The sequence below is a fragment of the Sinocyclocheilus anshuiensis genome, unplaced genomic scaffold (genome assembly GCF_001515605.1).
Source record: "Sinocyclocheilus anshuiensis isolate Anshui unplaced genomic scaffold, SAMN03320099.WGS_v1.1 scaffold528, whole genome shotgun sequence".
Taxonomy (NCBI): Eukaryota; Metazoa; Chordata; class Actinopteri; order Cypriniformes; family Cyprinidae; genus Sinocyclocheilus; species Sinocyclocheilus anshuiensis.
Window position 1 is genome coordinate 436,470 of NW_015558590.1, and position 23,018 is coordinate 459,487.

General features: G+C 37.5%; 1 protein-coding gene and 1 pseudogene across 1 annotated transcript in view; one reads left to right on the plus strand and one right to left on the minus strand.

Annotated features, from left to right (window-relative positions):
- LOC107679979 (retinoblastoma-like protein 2) overlaps positions 1–2,416 on the minus strand; it is a 22,120-nt gene extending 19,704 nt beyond the window's left edge. The window contains exons 1-2 of the mRNA XM_016475716.1: positions 2,104–2,416; positions 93–223 (exon numbers count right to left, since the gene is read on the minus strand). Of these exons, the coding sequence (XP_016331202.1) occupies positions 93–223; positions 2,104–2,241 (269 nt within the window). The 5' untranslated portion in view covers positions 2,242–2,416. The remainder of the gene's footprint in view (positions 1–92; positions 224–2,103) is intronic.
- Positions 2,417–3,025: 609 nt separating this feature from the next.
- LOC107679976 (protein fantom-like) lies at positions 3,026–22,719 on the plus strand (annotated as a pseudogene).
- Positions 22,720–23,018: the final 299 nt, after the last annotated feature.

Below are 23,018 nucleotides of genomic sequence, written 5' to 3' on the forward strand. Positions count from 1 at the left end.
GTGTGTGTGTGTGTGCAACAACCACTGAACTGTTCAGCTGTGTCTTTTGTATCTCTATCTATATTCTCGTCAGAACAAGTCCGTTCACTGACCTCTGCTGTGAAGAGCGCAGGATCCTGGTCAGAGACACATAGTTGCCTTCCGCTGTGCCTTTACCTATAGAGGGCACCGATGAGCGGCATGCCACATACAGAGCACATGCCAACCAGTGCAGGTCACTGCCCTGACACACACACACACACACACACACACACACACACAGACACAGACACAAACACACACACACACGCACACGCACACACACACACACACACACACACACACACACACACACACACACAGACAACTTTAGCTAAACTTAGCCTGAAATATATGTTCACACTAGCAAAAGAGTATTACCCTGATATTACCATGTTAAAACAGCTACCTAGTAAACACAGAAGGGTCCTCTAACGATAGTACTGGTAATTCTCATTTGGTTATAAGAGCGTTCTTTTATGGTCCAACCATAAAATAATATTCTCAGAATGTTGCTGTCAGACTCTGTTCCATGTTTTGTGTGTGTCCTGCTCCCCATGTGCCTTCCCATGCCCTTATTTGGTTAGTTTCCTGTTCCTGTCCTGATTAGTTTATGTACGTCTTCCTGTGAACGTCTTCGTGTGTACGTCTTCCTGAGAACGTCTTCCTGTGTTCGTCTCCCTTGGTTCCTCGGTGGTTCATGCAAATAAAGTCCTGTCAACATATTCTCCAGCGTCTCCTCGTCCCTCGTGTGTGTGCAACGTGACAGTTGCAGGAAGGTTTTTGAGATAACTTAAATATCTTTCTTGGTTGACCATATTGTTAATGTACCATGAAAATAGCATTGTATCCTTATATGCAGTGTTGGGAAGGTTACTCTGGAAATGTAACAGGTTACAGATTACAAGTTACCCTATTTAAAATGTAACGATTTAAATAACTTTATTAAAGTAATGTAACTGATTACATTTGATTACTTTTCTAAATTTCTAATGTTTTCATCTGTTAATCATTTTCAAACATGTAAAGCAGCAGGGTTAACCTTACAGTACTCAACACTTTCACAACCCTTCATCACTTCAATTAAGATTATAATAATTTAATTTGAAAGCAAAACCACCACAAAATCAAATTTTAGCACCTCTTTTTCTCTGAGGTCATTCTGAGGTTAAATACGGATTTAAAATCTACAAGAAATAATTTAATTCATAACAGGAAACAATTTAACGGCTATGATACTGTTTTTGAAATCAAATCTTTGCATAGCTATGACGGGAAACACTGGCATCTAACAATGCCTTGAAAAAAACACAGTTAATCTAAAAAAAATGAATAAAGCAGATACATTAACCTAAATAGGAAATAAAACAGTTATCGAATAAGCTTGTGTCCTAAACTCTTGCTGTCTCATATTTTAGAGCAGTCAATGCAATTTATATAAAAAAAAAACACAAGTAAATCTGTGTGTGGGTGTTTGTGTGAAAAAAACAAACAATCAGATGTTACTCCCTTTGTAATCGTTAACATTTTCATAAGTAACTGTAATTTAATCACACTTTTTTCAGTCACTGTAACGGATTATAATTGCATGTATTTTGTAATTAAATAACGTAATTTAGTTACATGTAACTAGTTACTCCCCAACACTGCTTATTAGTACTACCACGTAGCATGGGTTATGTATACAATAATAATTCTGTAACATGGTATTTGACAGAAAACCGCGCTTTCACCGTTTACTGTAGTAAGTGCAGCGTGCAGAACCAATGCTGAAAGGATCTCTGCACAAGCACAATAAGGTGACATACTCTGGTGCAGATGCATTTTTTTTTCTGTATTTATTTTTACGTATAGACTAAAAACAAGCTAAAAGCACAGCTTGTTCTCACTGTACATTATTATAATCGTCTGGCTGTAAAGCTATTCATTCATAACATTTTTTAACATGTTAAAGCACACACTTTATTCATTAAAACATAAAAATAACACGTTAGCATGTCTATTCACATGAATATTATTGAATGCATGCATGCATAGCTACGTTTATAAATGCGTGCACCGGGCCTGTATGAGCCCTGAGTTTACCTCCAGGGTGTAATTTCTGCTGATATTTTCATAACTCCTCCATGCCCCGTTACTCGCCTCCTCATCCATATTCAGAGCTCGACACAGATCTTCAAATGCATGTCTAGTTTTCACCAACGTATCTTCTTCCTCGCTCATTTCTGCGGCTTTTCGCGCGTAGATGTATAAATACACGAGTGATCTGTATCTTTGTTTGCAATACGAGAAACGCAGAAAAGCAAACCGCTATGAAATGAACGGCGGTGAAACAAGAATGAAGTTATTTCATGAGAGCGCGAGCGACTGTACGGTTCTGCACGGTGTAGCCATTTAACTGTCCTTTGACTGACAGCTCGCTCCTGCCGTGTTTGAGTTACGCTGAGCGCGTGCCGACGCCGACGCAATCAGAGCGTACGACGCGTTTCTGACGTAAGTATGAAGCGAATGCCGATCTGTGCGTAGAGCCCGTCACACGGAAGTGGAGGCCCCGCCCACTTTCTGACTTCAACATGTCATTTCCCCTTGACTTAACTCATAAATGAGTGTTTTACGAGCCTAAACCTTCCAGCCTGCATCTCAGCTTTTGAATAACATTTTAATACAGGTCAAAGAGTAAATCAGACTTTTGCTGTGTTAAGTTTTGTTCAATACTCTGTTTTCTCCACTGTATACTGTATTACACTGCTATTCCCCATAGATATATATGTATATATATATATTCCCAGCAAGATTTGTTCTGGCATTCAGACATTCATTTAATTGAATATGTGATATATTGTCGTGTAGAGAACGAATGGTTACTTTATACCAGCATTTCAGTGGAAATTCATCAGATGTTTTTGAGCGCAGTTCATTCTAGACACTCGAAGGCGTCACGCCGTAAAAAACTCCATTTCCCATAAGCCAGTCGCCGGAAGTGGAGCCCGTTGGAGCGGAAGTGGATGAGTTGTTTGTTAGCAACTGTCGCTGTGGTCTGCGTGTGATGCTTTTGAATCGGCGAGATCATGTTTGGGTTAAAATATTTTTGTCTTGTGAAGGTTTAAAGTACGCGGTGTGCTTATAAGTTCGTCTACTGTAACATTGTTTTTCTGTGTTTTATTGGAAACTTGAATTTGTATTTGCGAAATACTGCATTTCCGAAACAAATGACTTAACATGTTAGAAAAGATGTATCAGATCGTAATTCAAGTATCAGTATCGATGCAAGTATTAAGTACGTAATGCCTCGCTACTTTGATATATAACATGGCATTAAATGCTTACCATATTCATACAGTGGTAATATTTACTTATGATATTAATATCATAATACATGTCCAAAGTGACCATGGTGATACCGTTGCATTATTTGGTGTTTAAAGTTAAGTTTTAATACAAATAATGTACTATAATTCATATTTTCCACATGTATGTTTGCTGTGTTTGATTTCAGTCTGAATGATGTTTGCTCGTGCTGATGAGACAGCTGGAGATATTCCTGTGAAGGACATCACTGTCAACCCGAGTGGAGCAGCCACATTGCCTGGTCAGTATTACAACAAAAGTATTATTATAACTGACAGTAATTGCTTTAGTTAATGGCAGGTAAATGAGTAATCCTGTTCGAAACGGTTTTTAGAGGCCCTGCTGTCCCAGAATGTCAGAGAGAGGCAGAATGTGTCTAAATTCAGCAGGGAGGAGCTGGAGGACACATTTCTACGGCTGCAGGAAGAAAACCTCACACTTAAACAACATGCATGCGAACAAGAAGACAAGATCCGCAGGTTTGATCAGTCATTAGATTCTAAGCATGCAGATTATCTGGTTTATTTGTATTCTTCTCAAAAGTAACAAGAACAACGCAGTAAGTTCTTTGGCGTTTCAGGATGGCCACCAAGTTGATTCGTCTGGTGGAGGACCGCAAGCAGAGCGAGGGCGGCCGAGATGTTGAGATGGAGGAGCTGCAGGAGAAGGTTCAGGAGCTGGAGAAACAGAACGAAGGGCTCAAGCGGCGGCTGTTAGCAGCCAAACAGCAGCTGCAGGTGCAGAACCGCCGGCACACTCCCTACAGCCACATCCAACCACACATCAACTCCAGCCTCCGCAGACTCACAGACGACATGCCCATGACAGCATCACGACCTCACACTCCCAAAGCAGGTACACCTATTCTATTCTATTCTATTCTATTCTGTTCTATTCTATTCTATTCTATTCTCAGTGGCAGAGCATTGCGTTAGCAGCACAAAAGGCCATGGGTTCGATTCCCAGGAAACACACATACTGGTAAAAAATGTATAGCCTGAATGCACTGTAAGTCGCTTTGGATAAAAGCGTCTGCTAAATGCATAAATTATTATTATTATTACTAATTATTAAATTCTATGCTGTTCTATTCTATTCTGTAATCTACTGTATATTATATTCTGAATGTGTCCTATTCCGCATTTTGCTCTATTACTGTATGTTGATACATTCTATTCCATTCTATACTATGATTTATAATATATTTTATTGTGTTTTGCAATTCTATTCTATTCCTCACTATTAGTGCTGGGCGGTATGACCAAAAATGTATATCACGGTATTTTTCAAAATTATACCGGTTTCACGGTATATTACTGTTTTTTTTTTTTTTTCCATGGATGACCGGGTGTTAACAGATACAGATTAATAGATATATAGCTATGCTCATATTTCCTCATAATTCCAAACAGTCAGTAAGCGACATGTGCTTGGAAACACTGTTGTACTCATTTACTGACGAGTCTGCTGCAGTACAGCCAGCTAAATGCGATGCTTCTCTGCCGCTCGCTGCACAGAACAGACGCCGGTATACCACCCAGCACTACTCACTATATTGTAATTTAAAATCTGTAGTATGTTCTATCTGTTTATGCATGATTCTATTCTATTCTATTCTGCAATTAATAATGTTATGCTCTGTTATATTCTTTTCACTGTTAAATTCTACTCTGTTCTATTTGTATTCTGTTTTTTTTTTTTCTCTATTCTATTCCATTATATTCTAGAATCTAAATGATCTGTTTTGTTCTGTTTTCTTCTCTATTCTGCAAACTATTGTGTTCTATTGTAATTCTACTCTATTATCTTCAATTTATATTATATTATGTTCTGTCCATTCCATTGTGTTCTATTCTATTCTATTCTGTAATTTAAATTGCATTTTGTTGGTATTTTCGGTTTACTGTTAAATTCTACTCTGTTCTATTTGTATTCTGTTTTGTTGTTTTTTGTTCTCTATTCTATTCCATTATATTCTAGAATCTAAATGATCTGTTTTGTTCTGTTTTCTTCTCTATTCTGCAAACTATTGTGTTCTACTGTAATTCTACTCTATTATCTTCAATTTATATTATATTATGTTCTGTCCCCTCTATTGTGTTCTATTCTATTCTGTAATTTAAATTGCATTATGTTGTTATATTCTGTTCACTGTCTGCTCTGTTCTGTGTATTCTGTTTTGTTGTCTTTGTTCTCTATTCTATTTTATTCCATTCTCATCTGTAATCTGTCTATGTTCTGTTTTCTATTCTGCCAAGTGCCAACTATGCTGTGTTCCATTGTAATTCTACCCTGTTGTCTTCTGCAAGTTCTATTTTATTCTATTCTATCATATTTTGTAATCGAAATGATATTATGTTCTGTGTTATCAATCCATTCTAGTCAAATTTAGTAATCACTTTGCTGGGGGTTAGAGTGTTTTCATAACTTCTAAATTTATTCTCAAAGTATCCATTTAGTGTTTTTTAGGATGTGATCTAGGAAAAAATTATGAACACGCATATTTAAAATATGGTACAAGTTATGGGTATGCTTTGTTTTTTTGTATTATTCAAAGGTATCAGGCATGTTGAAGGGGACATGAGTGCAAAACCACACCAGGGTTTGTTGCCCCGCTATGGACACAGTCTGCTGGATGAGGTCTATGCTGAAATCCACAACCTGTGAGTGCTGACAGAAACACAACACTCGTAGAATGGATGACATTACATATGTTCACATGCTTTGCCTGTTTTATCTGATGACAGAGAGAATGTGATTGAGAGCCAGCAAGCTCAGATGGAGGAGATGGAGAGGTCAGCAGAGATGCTGAGAGATCAACTGAAGAGGAAAGAGAGAGAGTTTGAGGAATCACTCCTCCAGATGAGAGCGCATCAGGCCAGCGGACAGAGGTGCTGCTCGCTCCTTTTAAACACTGCATTATTAAACTCATATTAAATTGCTGTAATAGAAGATTGACATGACTACAGCCGAGTTTGAACTGTAAACCCTCTTGTTCTGATGAGATATGTGTGTTTTGCAGGTTAACTCTAAAGGATAATATGGAGATGATCAAACTACAGAAGCTGCTGTCTGAGAAAGCAAGCACACTCACAGTGCTGGAGGGCAGATTTCTACAGCAGCGGGAGGTACGACTGACCGTCAGGGACCCCAGTGACAAAAAGATTAAAGTATAGCCAATTATAGTTTATCCGTTATTATAACTGTGGAGTGTGTTCTCTGCTCTTTCATGGATTTGCACCTCTATACTGTCTCACACGTTGCATTTATATTTTACATTTACATTTAGTCATTTAGCAGCAGTCATTTATCCAAAGCGACTTACAAATGAGGACAATGGAAGCAATCGAAATCTACAAAAGAGCAATGATATGCAAGTGCCTCATTTGTTGTGCCCTCTGCTGGTGGCCATGTCGATAGCAACTGCAGTGTTTGGAGGGTGTGTGTGTTTTTGTAGAGTATGAAGACTCTGAAGGCCAGTCATGATGCAGCGCTGGTGAAGGTGGATGAAGTGAGCCGACAGCTGAAGGAGGAGAGACTGAAGGGTTTACAGCTGGAGACACAGATTCAGACCAGAGCTCTGGACCAGAGACACACACAAGAGGTACAGCTGCCGTCGCACACACATACTTTATAAACAATATGATACATGCTTTTGAAAGTGCAAAAGTATCACAGCCAGTGTTGTTACTGTTAACTAAAACTAAAACAGCTAAAAACTGTTTTTTGGCAATTGAAAATAAGCTGCAATATAATGTAAATATAAGTTGAAGTACTAAAATGACTAGTTAAAGCTATAGAAATATCTAAAAACAAATCACATAAAAATACTAAAACTTAAATTAAAGTAAAAATGAACTGAAAATATAAAAATAAAATCTAATTCAAAAGAATAAGTAGAATATAACAAGTACAAGTAGGATATGTAACCTTTGTAATTGCTTAATAAATATATAATACACTTTTAATTGGTGATTTGCTATATTTAGTGTACTTTTCAATAATAATGGTTCCATCCATCCATCCATCTAAAAAAAGTAGTAAACTGTGAAAAGATAGATAGATGGATGGATGGATGGATATCTATCTATCTATCTATCTATCTATCTATCCATCTATCTTTTCACAGTTTACTCATTTTTTTGTCTGTTTTCAGTTACAAGAGAGAATCCAAGATTTGGAGAAGGAGAGAGACTTGCTAAAGGAAAACTGTGATAAATTAGTGCAAAGGTGAGAGGATAAAAGCTTGTATGAACTACATAGTAATAATTAGAAGGATAGAAATTACAGTTCAGAAAACTGAACAAGTATAGTATACTACTTATGGTAACACTTTATTTTAAGGTGTCCTTGTTACACATGTAACATGTACTTACTATTATAATTACAATTAATTATGCATAATTACATGCAAGTAACCCTAATCCTAACCCTAACCATATAGTAAGTACATGTAGTTAATTAATATATAACTCAGTACTTAAATGTGTAATTACACTGTAACAAGGACACCTTAAAATAAAGCGTAACCCTACGTACTAGTGGTGTTTGCTAACTATAGTATTACTATTGTTTTTGCTCATGCGTAGTATTAAGGATTTCAACAAATCGCTAGCATTGTGGGGGAGCGTTTTGCTCTGAGCACATCACTGAATTTATTTTTGCCAGTTGTAATAGTGCGTTTGATGTGAGTCAGGAGCAGAAATGGAAGACGAGAGAACAGCAGCTCAAACTACAGGTGGCCCAGCTGGAGACGGCATTAAAGTCCGACCTCGCTGATAAAAACCAGATCCTGGATAAGATCAAGGCAGAGAGAGGTAACCACACACGTGACCGCAGGTGCTTTAAAACCGCTGGTGTGTTAGACTCACTGCTATTTTATTTTCACGGAAGATTTATATGAAAAACTGATGCAAGAAAACAAGGAACTTCAGCTGCGTTACCTCGAGCAGAAACAACAACTGGATGAAATGAAAGAGCGCATGAAGTTCTTTACCAAGGTTAAGTGCAATATTTGTAGCAGTAGAGAAGAAATAGTAATTTGAAGGAGTGGTTCACCCAAAAAGAAAATGAACATAAAATAACTTTTAAAAAATAAACAAAAAGTTTCAAAACAATTCAGATGATTTTATTTCACATTGATGCCTTAATCTGATGCTGTTCTCTTAAAGGGGTCATATGATGCGATTTCAATTTTTCCTTTCTCTTTGGAGTGTTACAAGCTCTTGGTGCATGGAAAGTGAAATAGATGCAGCTGAACTCAGTGAAGCCCTGATGCTTATAAAGGTAAATCCAAACTACCGAACTATATACAAAATTAATGTATAAATTCATTAAAAACTTACTACCACTCAAACGTTTGGGGTCAGTAAGATTACCAAAATACTAATATTATAAGTAAAGATGCAAGACATTTATGATGTTACAAATGTGATTTGTATTTCGAATAAGTGTTGTTCTTTTGAACTTTCGAGTCATCACAGAATCCTGAAAAAAATGTATCGTAGTTTCCACAAAAATATGAAGCAGCTTTCAACTGTTTTCAACATTGATAATACTAAGAAATGTTTCTTGAGCAGCAAATCAGCATATTAAAATGATTTCTGAAGGATCATGTGACACTGAAGACATCTATTTTAAATTGTAATAATATTTCACAATATTACTGTTTTTACTGTAGCTTTGATCAAATAAATGCAGCCTTGGTGATCAGAAGAGATTAAAAAGAAAAAGTCTTACCAACCCCAAAACGGTAGTGGATACATATATCTCAAACGTAATTTGTGTATAGAAATTGTCATTGTTCTCCTGTATTGTTTAGGTTCGTAGGAGTCAGAAGAGTGGAGAGCTTGGATTTCTGGAGAAGGTGGAGGAAGATGTAAAAGTGGATGTTGAGCGATCTTTGAGGGAACTGCAGGCCACTAATGCTGAGACCATCCAAGAGCTGGAGAAGACCAGGAACATGCTCATCATCCAACACAAGATCAATAAAGACTATCAGGCTTGATAATCATCACTATCCATTATCCAGAAGTCAACATGAAATCAAAATGTACCCTCTTTTAATTCATTAAAGGGATAGTTCACCCAAAAATAAAAAAAATACCCCATAATTTACTCACCCTCAACCTCAAGCCATTCTAGGTGTATATGCCTTTCTTCTTTCAAACGCATCCAATCAGAGATTATTTAAAAACATCCTGGCTCTTCCAAGTTTTATAATGGCAGTAAATGGGTGTTATTTTTCAATAGTCCAAAAGAAGTCCAATAAAGCGCATCCATCCATAATAAAACGTGCCTAAAGCCCTGATCACACCAAGAACGATAACTATAAAGATAACGATAAAGATATAGTTCTAAAAATCATTCACAATATTAAACAACAGTAGAGTCCACACCACAGCTATAATGATAAAGGGACATAGAAACGATATCGTTGGAATCACTTTCAGAACAATTTTTTTCCAGCTGATGAACGATAAAACCACTGACACCAAATCAGAATAAATTCTGCTGTCACGAGTTTGAGAATTTAGCACGCGTATGCTTAGAACAAACAGACGATATAATCCGCTGGTGTGGACGCTAATATCGTTATCTTTATAGTTATCGTTCTTGGTATTCACAGCTCCGGGGGGTGAATGAAGGCCTCCTGTAGCGTATCGATGCGTTTTAGTAAGAAAAATATCCATATTTAAAATGTTAGAAACGAATCTCTAACTTTCGCTAACTGTCGTATGCGCGTTCACAATAGAACGCCGTTCCAGGTGGATGACGTAGGAATTATGCATCGCATATTTCGATATAAGCCAAGAGGAGACTGGTTTTCCTTTGCTAAAGTAAGAAAACTTTGCTTCCTGTGCTCCTGTAAACAAACGTTGGTTCCCACGAGACTAGCATATTCTCACTGGAGCTTACGCTACGTCCTACGTCATCCGCCGGAACGGCATTCTGTTGTGAGTGCGCGTACAACAGTTAGCGGAAGTTTGAGATTAGTGTTTATAAAGTTTTAAATATGGATATTTTTCTTACAACAATGCATGGATTCTCTACAGGAGGCCTCTATTCACCGCCCCCCGAGCCATGTGAGGCACTTTTTATTATGGATGGATGCGCTTTATTGGACTTCTTTTGGACTATCGAAAAATAACACCCATTCACTGCCATTATAACTTTTGAAAGAGCCAGGAAGTTTTTAAATAACTCTGATTGGATTCATCTGAAAGACAAAAAAATTAAGTCATATACACCTAGGTTGGCTTGAGGGTGAGTAAATCATGGGCTAATTCTCATTGTTGGGTGAACTATCCCTTTAACACACATTCCTGGTCAATATTTCTAAAATCTTAATAGTTACTGCAGTGATTTAATGTTGGTCAACTTTAATTTAATAATGCTTTCTGAAATAATAGAAAATAGCAGTAGATTTGAAAGAAGCTCGACCATTTGGCACTGTGTCCAGATGCACTTGAGGTTAAACTCAAGTTTAAATTCAAGCCTTTTTGAAAGTAGGGGCTGGTGGTGTTTAAGGAAACTGCAAATTCACATCCAATTCCAGACTTCCAGCTTAGTCTGTATTTTGGTATAAAGCACACTTTTCACAATTAAATTGCTTCCCAATTGATAAAATCTAATTATGCTGTACATTTTTATTGCATAATGGAACAGTATTGTAGAGTCTATCTTATGTCTAAGACCATATTTTCAGGTTCTTGGTCTTGTCATGGATACTTTATTCAGCCTGGACTCCAGCTCGAATTAGTAGATCTCGACTACAATGCAATAGAAGTAAAATGAGTTATGAACTTAATTTCATGTTACAGTAACTTCAAGGGTTTGCTATTCTCCACATATGGCTCATCTCTTTAAACGTCTGTGTTTTAGTAGGCTGAGGTTGAAGCTGTCACTCGTGCGATGGACGATCTGAAACTTGAACATGAGTTGAAGTCAGAGAAGCTGGCTCAGCTTCTGGACATGAGAGCTGCCAAGACAAAGAAACTTGAAGGTTTAGCTGCACCCAGCACATGATGTTCAGATTCCCAATGTTTGCAGTCATGCTTAGTAAAACTAATTCTACCTGTGTCCTTCCAGCCCAGCTGAAGGACATTGCATATGGAGCCAAGACCCATGTGTTCAGACCTGATGTGACCAGCGATGATGTTACAGATGAGTTTGATGAAACCCTCCGCTTGGCTCGAGGCGAGAACCTTATGGAAATTAACTTGGGGAGAGCGCAGTTCTCTTCTGAAGCTATAGAAAGCCTAAAGGACAAAGATCCATCCACCTTCTGCACATACGCCTTCTATGACTTTGAGCTGCAGTCCACGGCTGTGGTTCGAGGTGCCCATCCAGCGTACAGCCTCACGTCTCAGTATCTCGTGAGGGTGGACGACCTCTTCTTGAACTATCTCCACAGCAGCTCAGTTACGGTGGAGGTTCAGCTCGCCGAGGGCTTGAGTTTCCGCACGGTGGCTGCTGGTCAGCTCAGGTTAAATCAATTGCTGGAACAAGGTGGGAAGGTGTTTAGCACCATTCAGTTAGTTGGTGAGTCTTTAGACCGTCTTCTGACTTTGGTGTAAAGGATGTTTTCCTGTAGATGTTGACCAGTATGGGTTCTTTAGTTGATATTAAAAGAATTGATGAAATTAAATGAAAGCTCACTGTTTTTGTAGATACAAATTTATATTACTTTATTTTATTTGAAGAACACAAAAAGGAGAAGTTTAGCAGAGAAGAGAAGTTTACAACACTCTTTAAGGGGTCATGAACTGAAAAGTCAACATTCCCTTGATCTTTTGATATATGAGAGGTCATTGTACTATAAAAACATCCTGTAAGTTTCAGACCTCAAAACTTTCTCGTTAGTCTAAAAACAGCTTATTTTGAAGGCAGTCTGTCAAAAAGACAGCTTGTGGAATGTTCTACTCTATGATGTAATAGTGTGGATAAGCACCGACTCCACTGCCTACTGATTCGCGCACGTAGTAGGTAAATGACAAAAGCGGCAAATACAGGGCTACGCAGAAACCAAACGATAAACTTAATTTGATTAACTTTATTTTTTAATGAAGTGCCAGACCACGTCAGTAAGAACGCGGCCCTTTGTTCACTTCATTTTACCGCAGATTCGTTTACAAACAAGGCACAATTCGACGCAGGATTTTCAGAAAGATTGAAACTAAAAGACAATGCTGTGCCAACTATATTGGATTCGAAAGTAATGTCGCAACACACAAGTGTAAGTAACTGTTTTTATTACGAGATCACTATTGCTTTGTCTGTTACTACATAACATTTGATATGCACTATGTATTTATGCGTTTTTAACCTAAACCACAGCAGCGTCCATCTGTGAGGAATGTACACTGTCAAACATACACAACTATTAGCCAATCATAGCAGTGGGCGTTTACTTCTGAGTCCGCAATCTGCAAACTTTTCAATGCACAAAAGTTTAATTATAGAGGAAAAAGGTTCCTCCGAATATTAAAATGCCCTTAAAATTAAGAAAAAAATAGTTCTTCTGGAATCCAAAATGGTTCCTCTATGGCTTTGCTGTGAAAACAACCTTTTGAAACCTTTATTTTTTTAAGAGCTAATGAAGGTGGAAAATGATTTAAACTGGCAAAAAGGACAAAATGAACCATACAGCATTCATAAAAGTGTTTTCAATCTGTTTGTAGGTGTAACAGATGAGATCCAGGTGTTTGGTACTCTCTAGAGTACTGGCTCAAACTCAGGGTTCCTATGGAACAAGCCATTCGCCTTTAAGGAGAGAGTCAAAGCACTTGGTTACCTCAACACAAGCATGAGCGACAGCCAGGTACTGTTTACAACCCCATCTAGGGCACCATTTCCTGCTTTGAAACATGGTAAAATTACTTGACCTTTGTTCTTTACTATTCAGACTTCATCAGGTCCGGTCCCCAGTTCTTCATCATTGATGGACGGTGATCTAAATGAACTAAACGTCACCATACACTCCTGTTGTGATCTCAGATCCAGAGGTCCTCACACCCAACCCAGCCCCTACATCTTCTACAAACTCTACGACTTCCCTGACCATGACACTCCAATCATATCCTCCACCAATGAGCCGCAGTTTGAAGATCACATGGTCTTCCCAGTGGCCATGAACTCTGACCTTGATGCGCTCCTGAGGTCAGAGGCTCTGGTGTTGTATGTGTTTGATGATTTGGATGTTGAGAACCAGCTGTATCTGGGGAAGGGCAGAGTACCGCTCATCTCGCTGGCTCACGATAAAACCATCACTGGTGAGGACAAACACTCACCGTCTTCTAGTGTGTTTCTAGGAACATTGGAAAGAAAGTTGTGTTTGTTTATTTATTGATTGAAGAATACTATTAATATTGACCTAACATTTTGAGGATATACTTTTTTTTTCTGAAAAGAGGTGCTCTACAATCAAAAGAGGAGGTGCAACCAAAAGTCAAAAAGCCACGTCAATTAGAAAAGGTGCAGCACTCACTCTTGAAAAAGTCCAACTTTATTGGTTAAAATACATGTGATGTTTCGGACAAAATTAGTTTGGAAGCCACTCCCCTAATTGGCAGAGTAACGCATGTTGCTCATTGCAAGAATGTGTGAAGTAATGTTTGGTACTGCTGTTCTCGATGTCTGATGAAGGTCTGGATATTGGCCAAAACGTCACATGTATTTTAACCAATAAAGTTGGATTTTTTTTTCAAGAGTGAGTGCTGCACATTTTCTAATTGACGTGAACTAATATTTTGAGGCTAATATTTTGGGGGGAAAAAATTTATAAAAATGAACATTTGAAACTAATATTTATATTTTTAAATAGTTTAGTAGTTTTTATATTTTAAATGTATTTTTATTTGTTTGGGAACACGTGTTATTGAGATGTTTAGATATTTTTGTTGGAAAATATGACAACACTACTGATTAAGATTAGTTAGATTTTATTATTATTATTATTATTATTATTATTATATATTTATTTATTTGTTTGTTTGTTTTTGGCTTAGAGACACCTTTTAATATTGGTATTTTTCTTGTGATTTGTATTTTTTTAAGGTATGTTTGAGCTCACAGACCCTGAGGGACTTCCAAGTGGCCAAACAGTGTGACTTTGAAGTGGACGTCCACGTACCTCCCTCCAGAGTCCTCGGCTATCACCACACAACAGATCGAGATCACCGGCAGGACGACACCGGAGAGACAGACGGCTCAAGACAAGGAGAAAACACAGACAGAGACACAACCGATGACCAAAGACCCTCCACTAATACCTCAACCCACTGTTTCTGAGGTAATGGCATCCCCAAAACGCCTCAGCATCCAGGACCATACAGTACATAAATCAGTCCTGAATGCTTTTTGTTGTTTCATCACTGTAGAATATATATATATATATATATATATATATATCTATAGTCTTTCAGATGAGACGTTAAACCGAGGTCCTGACTCTCTGTGGTCATTAAAAATCCCATGGCACTTCTCGTAAAGAGTAGGGGTGTAACCCCGGTGTCCTGGCCAAAACTGCCTCCCTGGCCTTTGTCTATCATGGCCTCCTAATAATCCCCAACCACTTGATTGGCTCTACGACTCTCTCTCCTCTCCACCTGTAGCTGGTGTGTGGTGAGCGCACTGGCGCCGTTGTCCTGTAGCTGCCGTCACATCATCCAAGTAGATGCTGCACACTGGTGGTGGTTGAAGAGAGACCCCCCACATGATTGTAAAGCGATTTGGGTGTACAAAAATACACAATAAAGTGCTATATAAATGCATCATTCATTCATATATTTTTTTTTTCTTGTTCTTTGTACTATAGACTCCAATGCCCAAACCCAGACAGCGAACTCTACCAAAATTAACTACTAAAAGAGTTTCTTTTGTTACAGAGCTTGAAAAACAGGTAAAAGAAAAGTCTGCTCTTGTTTAATTAGTGATGTTTGCTAAGTCAAGCGTCACTTCTATTGCTCAATTTAAGGCATTGATTAACCCTGAGCATTATCCTGTACCGTTTGTGCACTTCTGTACGTGGTGTTTTGATTATGTATTTTGCGTGTTTGTACTAATAATCAATCACAAGATGGAGCAGACTACAGCCTCTGATGAAGGTGATAATGAGGAGCCGTCATCATCTGTGACCCTTGCACCAAAGGTAAACGATGTGAATTGTACTGTTTAAATAAGGAATACACTAGGCATATGAAACGTCAGGAATACACAGTGTGACGCTGTGTTCCTCAGACCGTCATAGTGCTGGAAGCAGGAGAGGCCACTGCAGTCAGTGAGGAAGAGGATGAGGAAGGGTAAGGTGATCACCGCTGGCTCTCAGTCTGATGAGTCTGAGATTTCTGAGGAGCTGCAAGAGCCACCAACAGGTGTGTGTTTGGACTCGGAGTTATGGAAATTAAAGTCCTTTAAAACAGAAAACATTATTTAACATAGATAATGTCACACATTTCCAAATGAAACCAAAATATTCAGCCAGAAATAATGTTTTTGTTGTATTTGTTGGTGTATGATTTGTCTATGCATGCCAGGCTATGATAATTTTGTTGAATTTTTATTGTTTTCCCTGCCCTGATTGATTGTTGAGTGACTTATACATGATGAATTGTGTATGAATTAAATATGACTAGCATTTTGCAATAACAGGAATTTGGTTGGTTTTAGCATTTTAATAAATTATTTAATCTATTATTAAAACAAGTTTAGTGCTAAAATAATGCTAAAATATTTTTTATTTTATTTTATTATTTTATTTTAAACACCCTGATATCATTCCAAACCCACACTGTTCCTTTTTATGTGAAACACAAAAGTAAATTTTTTGGACAATAATCATGCTGCTCTTTTCTATTAAAAAATTAATGTGAATGCAGATAAAAAAACAAGCATAAATAGGTTGGTTATTTGCTGTAAATCTTGCATTCTTTCATTATTAACGCTCATTTGCGTTTGCATGTTATACAATTTTTCAAGCTCTCCAGCATTTTGTCCCCAATTCAGATTCATTGTTTGGAAAAGAGCAGCTTGAACATAATTCAAAACGTCTCATTTTGTGTTTCACAGATGAAAGAAAGTCATATATGTTCGGAAAGACATGAAGGTGACCAAATGTTGACTTCGTTTTTATAAAGGTTCAAGTTCAGTGTTCAAGTTAAACTCTAATTAGATTCAATATGACCACAAACTTCTAGTATTAAAAAAAAGTTTGTGTTTTTGGTTGTGTTATTGTGGGCAGGAAGGCCCCTGTGCTTTGGCCCTGAGTAGAACTTGTATTCAGTAGAGCCACATATTAATTTTGTGGGAAACCAATACTTGGTGCTGAGCCGTTAGTATTCAGTTTTATATTAGGAAGCAGCTGTGCTATTGTTTTTCGAATGAGAAGAGAATCATTAATATTTCATTCCCTGCTGCCAATAATCTGATGTGTTTCCTGTTGACAACCAACAACATAAATGTTAATGTGTGTTGACCTTGACCAAGAGGCTGTCTTTAAAGTGTTGATGTCTAACATCTCTCTCTCTTACCTGCTGCGAGCCACTTGAGACCAAAGCGAGAGATGGACGACAAGAAAATAAACAACCCAAACCGTTCACGAACAACTTCCATATGAAATCAGACTATAAAATGATCCATCTAATGATCTTCTAGTGCTTTACTTTCTGTATTATCAACTGATCATAATGCAGAAAATGCATCTGTGCAGATGTTCAGGGTGAGGATGGTGATAGCGATGACTGCATCGTTCCTGCTCAGAGCTCGCAGCATAAAAAACAGGTGTGTTGTATCACTTTGCATCTGTCCATGTTTAACAAATGAACCGTGCTTGACCGATATATTAAATATATATTTTTAATGCTTGTCATGCGTGTTTTGCTGTATACACTACAGAAAAGAAAAAAATATTTTTAGTTTAGCTGTTCTTTTCTGTTTGACATGTCCACTGATTAAAAATAAAAAAAAGTAGTGCTGTCAAACGATAAATTGCGATTAATCTCATCCAAAATAAAAGTTTTTGTTTACCTAATGCATGTATGTGTACTGTGTATATTTATTATGTATATATAAATACACACACATGCATGTATATATTTAAGAAAATATGTTACGCTTGTATATTAAATATATTTATATGTGATATAATTAATATGAATATAAATATATACACGTAAATACATAATATTTTCAAAATATATGCTGTATGTGTGTGTATTTATATATACATAATAAATATACACAGTACACACACATATATTATGTAAACAAAATGTTGGATGCGATTAATCGTTTGACAGCACTAAACAAATATATGATTTTTATGACAATTTTTTTGTCATAAAATAAAAACAATGAATGAAACGAATATTTGATCAAATAAATGCAGTCATGGTGAGCATAAGAGACTTTCTATAAAAAAAACATCAAAATGATATACATGTATGTAAACATTTAAATTTTATATACACAATGAAAATATACAATGAAAAATAATATGCATGTATTTTTCATTTTATATACATTATATTAATTTAATATAAACATTGTAATATACATCAGTATACACATTCAAAAGTTTGGGGTCAGTAAAGGAAATTATTACTTTTATTTGGCAAGGTGATAGTAAAGACTTATAATGTTACAAAAGATTTCTAATTTGAATAAATTTGTTAAATTAAAAACGAAACCTGTTATTTTAAATTGTAACACTATTTCACAATGTTACTTTTTTCTGTATTTTTGATCAAACAAATGCAGCCATGATGAGCATAAGAAACATCTTTAGAAAACATTAAACATCTTACTGATCCCAAACTTTATTTAATAAGCACATTTTTATCTGCACATAAGTGTCAACTTCCACTAACATGGAAACTAACGTTGCAGATATGATGAGAGATGTTTATAAGAAACTATTTTAATATAACCAAGTAATAATCACAATGAATATGTCTAATGTTCTTATTATTTTTCTTATTTTCTGTATTCAACTATGTTTACAAACCACAGAGAGGAAGTTCGTATGACCAAATACCTTAATATTTGGTATCTCTGACCAAACTATGGAGTCTATAGTCTCAAAGAAAATTGACATCCTCAACAAAGGACAAAAATAAATCACTGGGTCTCAGGAGGATGTTGTATTTTTTGTTCCTAATTTTATTTTTTTTTGTGATTAATTTAGCCTACAACTTAGTGATGTGGATTCAGAGATTTAAACGGTCAGCTTAGTGTTCTGTCCTAAGAGGATTGTAGGAAGCAACAGAGATCTAACGACTGCTGTCAGCACAAACTTAATGGCCTAAACACTCCAACAATATGGACGGCATGTTTGACAGATTGAATCAAATGATACACGGACAGACAACGCATCTCCAACCCCCATCATTATCAGAGAGCTATGCCCTGTAGGTTACACGTCTACATCAGATATAGTTTTTCCGGTGTCCATCATTTCAAACGGTGGGATATTCTTCACGGATGTCCTGTCAGAAGTAGAGAGTGATTGGAGTCCCTGAAGATGCACAGCGAGTCTCACCATGTCAGCTGGTGTGAGGTTGCATGTCAGTTGTGATAAGGTCATGCGATGCCTTGCTCCACCAGCCGTCCGAGTGCATTCGTGTGGAGATCGTTACTCTGAGTCTGAATCCAGGCTCAAGAGTGGCGAAAGACAGTGGAATCGTCCGATTGTTTGTGGAGTACTGTTTCCTGGGCCTGCCGTCAGTCGAGACCCCACTGTCCCTGAAGAAACCTCTGCCTGGACACAGCGTCTCCTACAACTTCAGCAATGGTGAACGACGACATTCATACTAATCTCCATGCAATACCAGCCATTGTAATCGTTCCAATTTTTCTGCTTAATATCTATGGCAGCATATTGAATCTTATGGTAGAAAGGTGTGAAAATTGGTGCATCGATTAGGAAGTTTCTGAACTTTCTTCTGACCAGTTTTAGGGTCTACACCTCAAAAACCTTCTAAAGCCACCATAGACTCAAAATTACACTTTTCTGCTTTGGTCTACAACAGTGGTTCCTGGTCCTGGAGAACCCCCAACACTGCATGTTTTGATGTCCCGCTTAGGCCTGGGACACACTAGATGATTTTCAAATCTTAAATGATTTTAAAACCATGGGAGACCACAGACACGAAGACAGTTCAACCGATTTTTAGCCTTATAATCCTCTGAACACACACACTAGACGATTCGACCAGACCACGAGACCACACACTTGATGACTGTAGGGACTATTTCACAGTGACACGTGATCTCACGGACACTCGCGAGATCAAACGTGACTAGAGAAGAAAAACAAATAGAGGACAATCAACGTTGTCAGCTGGCTTTCCTGGCACGTGTTCTGTTTCACAGTGAAAAACAAAGTATAAAAAAGAATATGGGTGATGTTCTCTGCTTTCATGGCATGTTTGTGGCTGCCAAGTTTCAGCTATTGAAGCACGCAACATCCGGTAGGTGACACTTGCTCGCTCTCATTGGCTATCGCGGGTATCACGTCAGAGGCAGCCCAAACATGTTTGATATCTACGATTTGAGTTCGGGGACGCTTCGTCTCGATCGGGAGCAGATAAATAATCGTAATGACACCACACAATAGAGGATCTTTTGGACAAAAAATCGTTTGGGACAAGCCACGAATCGGGCCACACCCCCCGATCGTTCGGGGATGCAAATCAGCCTTAAAATCGTCTAGTGTGCGGCCAGCCTTATCTGACACACACATTTGATGTCTTGGAGTCTTTTCTAATGAGCTGATGAGTTGAATCAGATGTGTTTGATTAGGGAGACATCTAAAATGTGCAGTGTTGGGGTTCTCCAGGACCAGGATTGGGATCCACTGGACTACAACAGGGATGTCCAGTCCTTCTCCTGGAGGGCCACTATCCTGCAAAGTTTAGCTCCAATCCCAATCAAACACACCTGAACCAGCTAATCAAGGTCTTCTAGAAGCTTCCAACTCTGCTGGATATTGGCCCTCCAGGAGCAGGTTTTTCTTTGGGTTTAATGCCAAGCTTAAGAAACTTAGTGGTTTCAGTTTTTGACCAACTAGAAAACATGGGTGACTTGATCTAAAGCAGGGATCTCCAATCCTGCTTCTAGAGAGCTACTGTACTGCATACTTCAGTTCCACCTCTGCTCCAACACACTTGCCTGATTTGATCAAGTAGCCCTGAACACCTTGATTAGCTGGTTCAGGTATGCTTGATTGGGATTGGAGCTGAAATTTGCAGGACTGTAGCTCTCCAGAGCAGGACTGGAGACCACTGATTTAAATTCATGACTCTATTTAGATTAATTGGGTAATCCAATGTTTTCCAACCCTGTTCCTGGAGGCACCCCAACACTACACTATTTTTGATCTCTTCCTAATCAAACGCATCTAAATCAACTCATCAGATCATTAAGACCTAAAATAGATGGGACAGATAAGGGAGACATCTAAAACGAGTAGTGTTGGTGGCCTGAAGGAACAGGGTTGAGATACACTATTACCCATCCAAAGTACATTTATCAGCCACATTGACTGCCCACCGTTTTGAATTTTATACTCTTTAATACCTTGCTTGGCCACATAATTGGTTCTTGTAGCTGTATGATTTTACTAAACAATGGCAGATAAACATTCTTTATCAGTAATTCATCAAATTAAAAAAGAGAACATCATCTAAACAACATACAATGTTCTGACAGTGATCCATGTGGATAAGGAGAGTAACCAACCCAGACGGCAAACTCTAAGGGCAGTGCTGGAAGGCCGGAACAAACAACTAGAGCAGTGAGACACTTTCTGATCTATAATCAAGTTTCTTTGTGGCTCATTTATTTGTCATGTAAAGTATATTGTTGTAACATATACTACACTGTGTTAACTAACTCAAATAAGCAGCTGACTCTTTCATTGGCAGTGACAGTATAAAGTTCACGGTGGTGAGCGACCCTCCTGAAGAGGAGGAGCACGATGAGGAGTGTGAGGATGTGGGCGTGGCCTATCTGCGTATTCTCGATATCACGGAGAAACGCACAGACATGAAGGACATCAGCCTCAACAGTAAGTGTGTTTTAATTGCTATCACGAAATTATAGTCACAACAAAAGTTTTCAGATTAGTGTGAATATTAGAGTGGTGCTTATTTATGTTATCTTAAATATTGGATTACTTGGTCATCTCCACAAATAGAATATTAAATAGGACCTGGAACACTCTGTTTTCAACAAGTTATCAGTGTTGATTGTCCTCCTCAGATGGTCAAACTGTATACATTACATGATTTTGTTTATTTTAGATTAATTTTATATGGGATTTGCCTTTTTCCTTCAACCCCGTTACCAGATTTTGAGAGACAGTTTAACCCAGTTTTTTTTTTTTTTACAGCCATGAACATTAGATAAACATGAAAAAGTAAAGGAAATGTATAAGAAAGATGCCAGAACATTGTAGGTTCGCAAGTAACAGGGTTGCAAATATTGCTCGGCAGGGTCTAGCTTGTTTGGGAAGAAAGTGTTTAAAACATTGATTGAATTTAAACTTTTTCATAGCTTCGTAATTTTTCATATATTGAAGAACAATATTTATAAAAATATTTGTATTTTTAATGTAACTTTAGCAACAGGGTTGAATGGGTGAGCTTAATGAATACAATTTGTGTCAAAATTGAAAGAATGTAATGCTCTGCACCACTACAGAAAGGATCTAAATGATGTAACTTCCAGGGTGTCACAATTTAAGTTTTTTTTTTATATATATTTTTTTGTTGTTTTTTATCGGTAACAGGGTGGCATGCACATTTTTGCAAACACCTACATTTAGAATTTTTGGTAACTGGTCAAACTAATACATTTTTAATTGATTGTGGATTAAACAGATTATCAATAGCCTATTATTACTGTGTGATATTAATTTTTGCAAATAGTCAAGAAAGTCAAGACCACTGAGGTGGCACAGACATTTAATGTGTTTATTATTTTTTTAATTTCATGTTATATATTAGTTTATCTAACATATGTAGTGGTTCTTTCTCCAAAGAACATGATATTCATGCCTTTTTATATAATGAAAAAACTATTTGTACCCTATTCATGGAAAGTGCCATCCGCTGACCATAAAAACGTTCTGTTTTTCTGTCCCTCACTGTAGTTGTGGACGTTCAGGACAGCAGTGAAGTTATCGGCCATCTAGTTGTGACTGTCAAAGCTCTGGAGGCTCTAACATCCATCATGAAAGATCCAGAGCGTGATCGTCCACTAACTACACTTGCTTAATTTACCAAAACCAATGATTTACTTTTTCCAATCAGCAGCTAAATCATTTTTGTATTTAATTAGATTCACCAAAACGAAGTGCGCTACAGACTGCGACAACATATGGGAACAAAACAGACCTTTATGTAAACGCCATCACACGGCTTTGATCCCTTACGGTGTGAAATCATATCCTAATGTTTCTCTTTATGGCCTCCAGTGTTGCGTTTGATGGAGCGCTGATGTTTAGACCTTTAATAACTTTGCTTAATGGAAAGGCTGTTAAGCCTCATTAGGCAGCGCTGTGGCAGGCGGCGATATTTTATTGAAGGTACGAAATGAAATCTAACTGGATTTAATGGGATTAAATCAAGCTCTTTAAAATGCTAATGCAG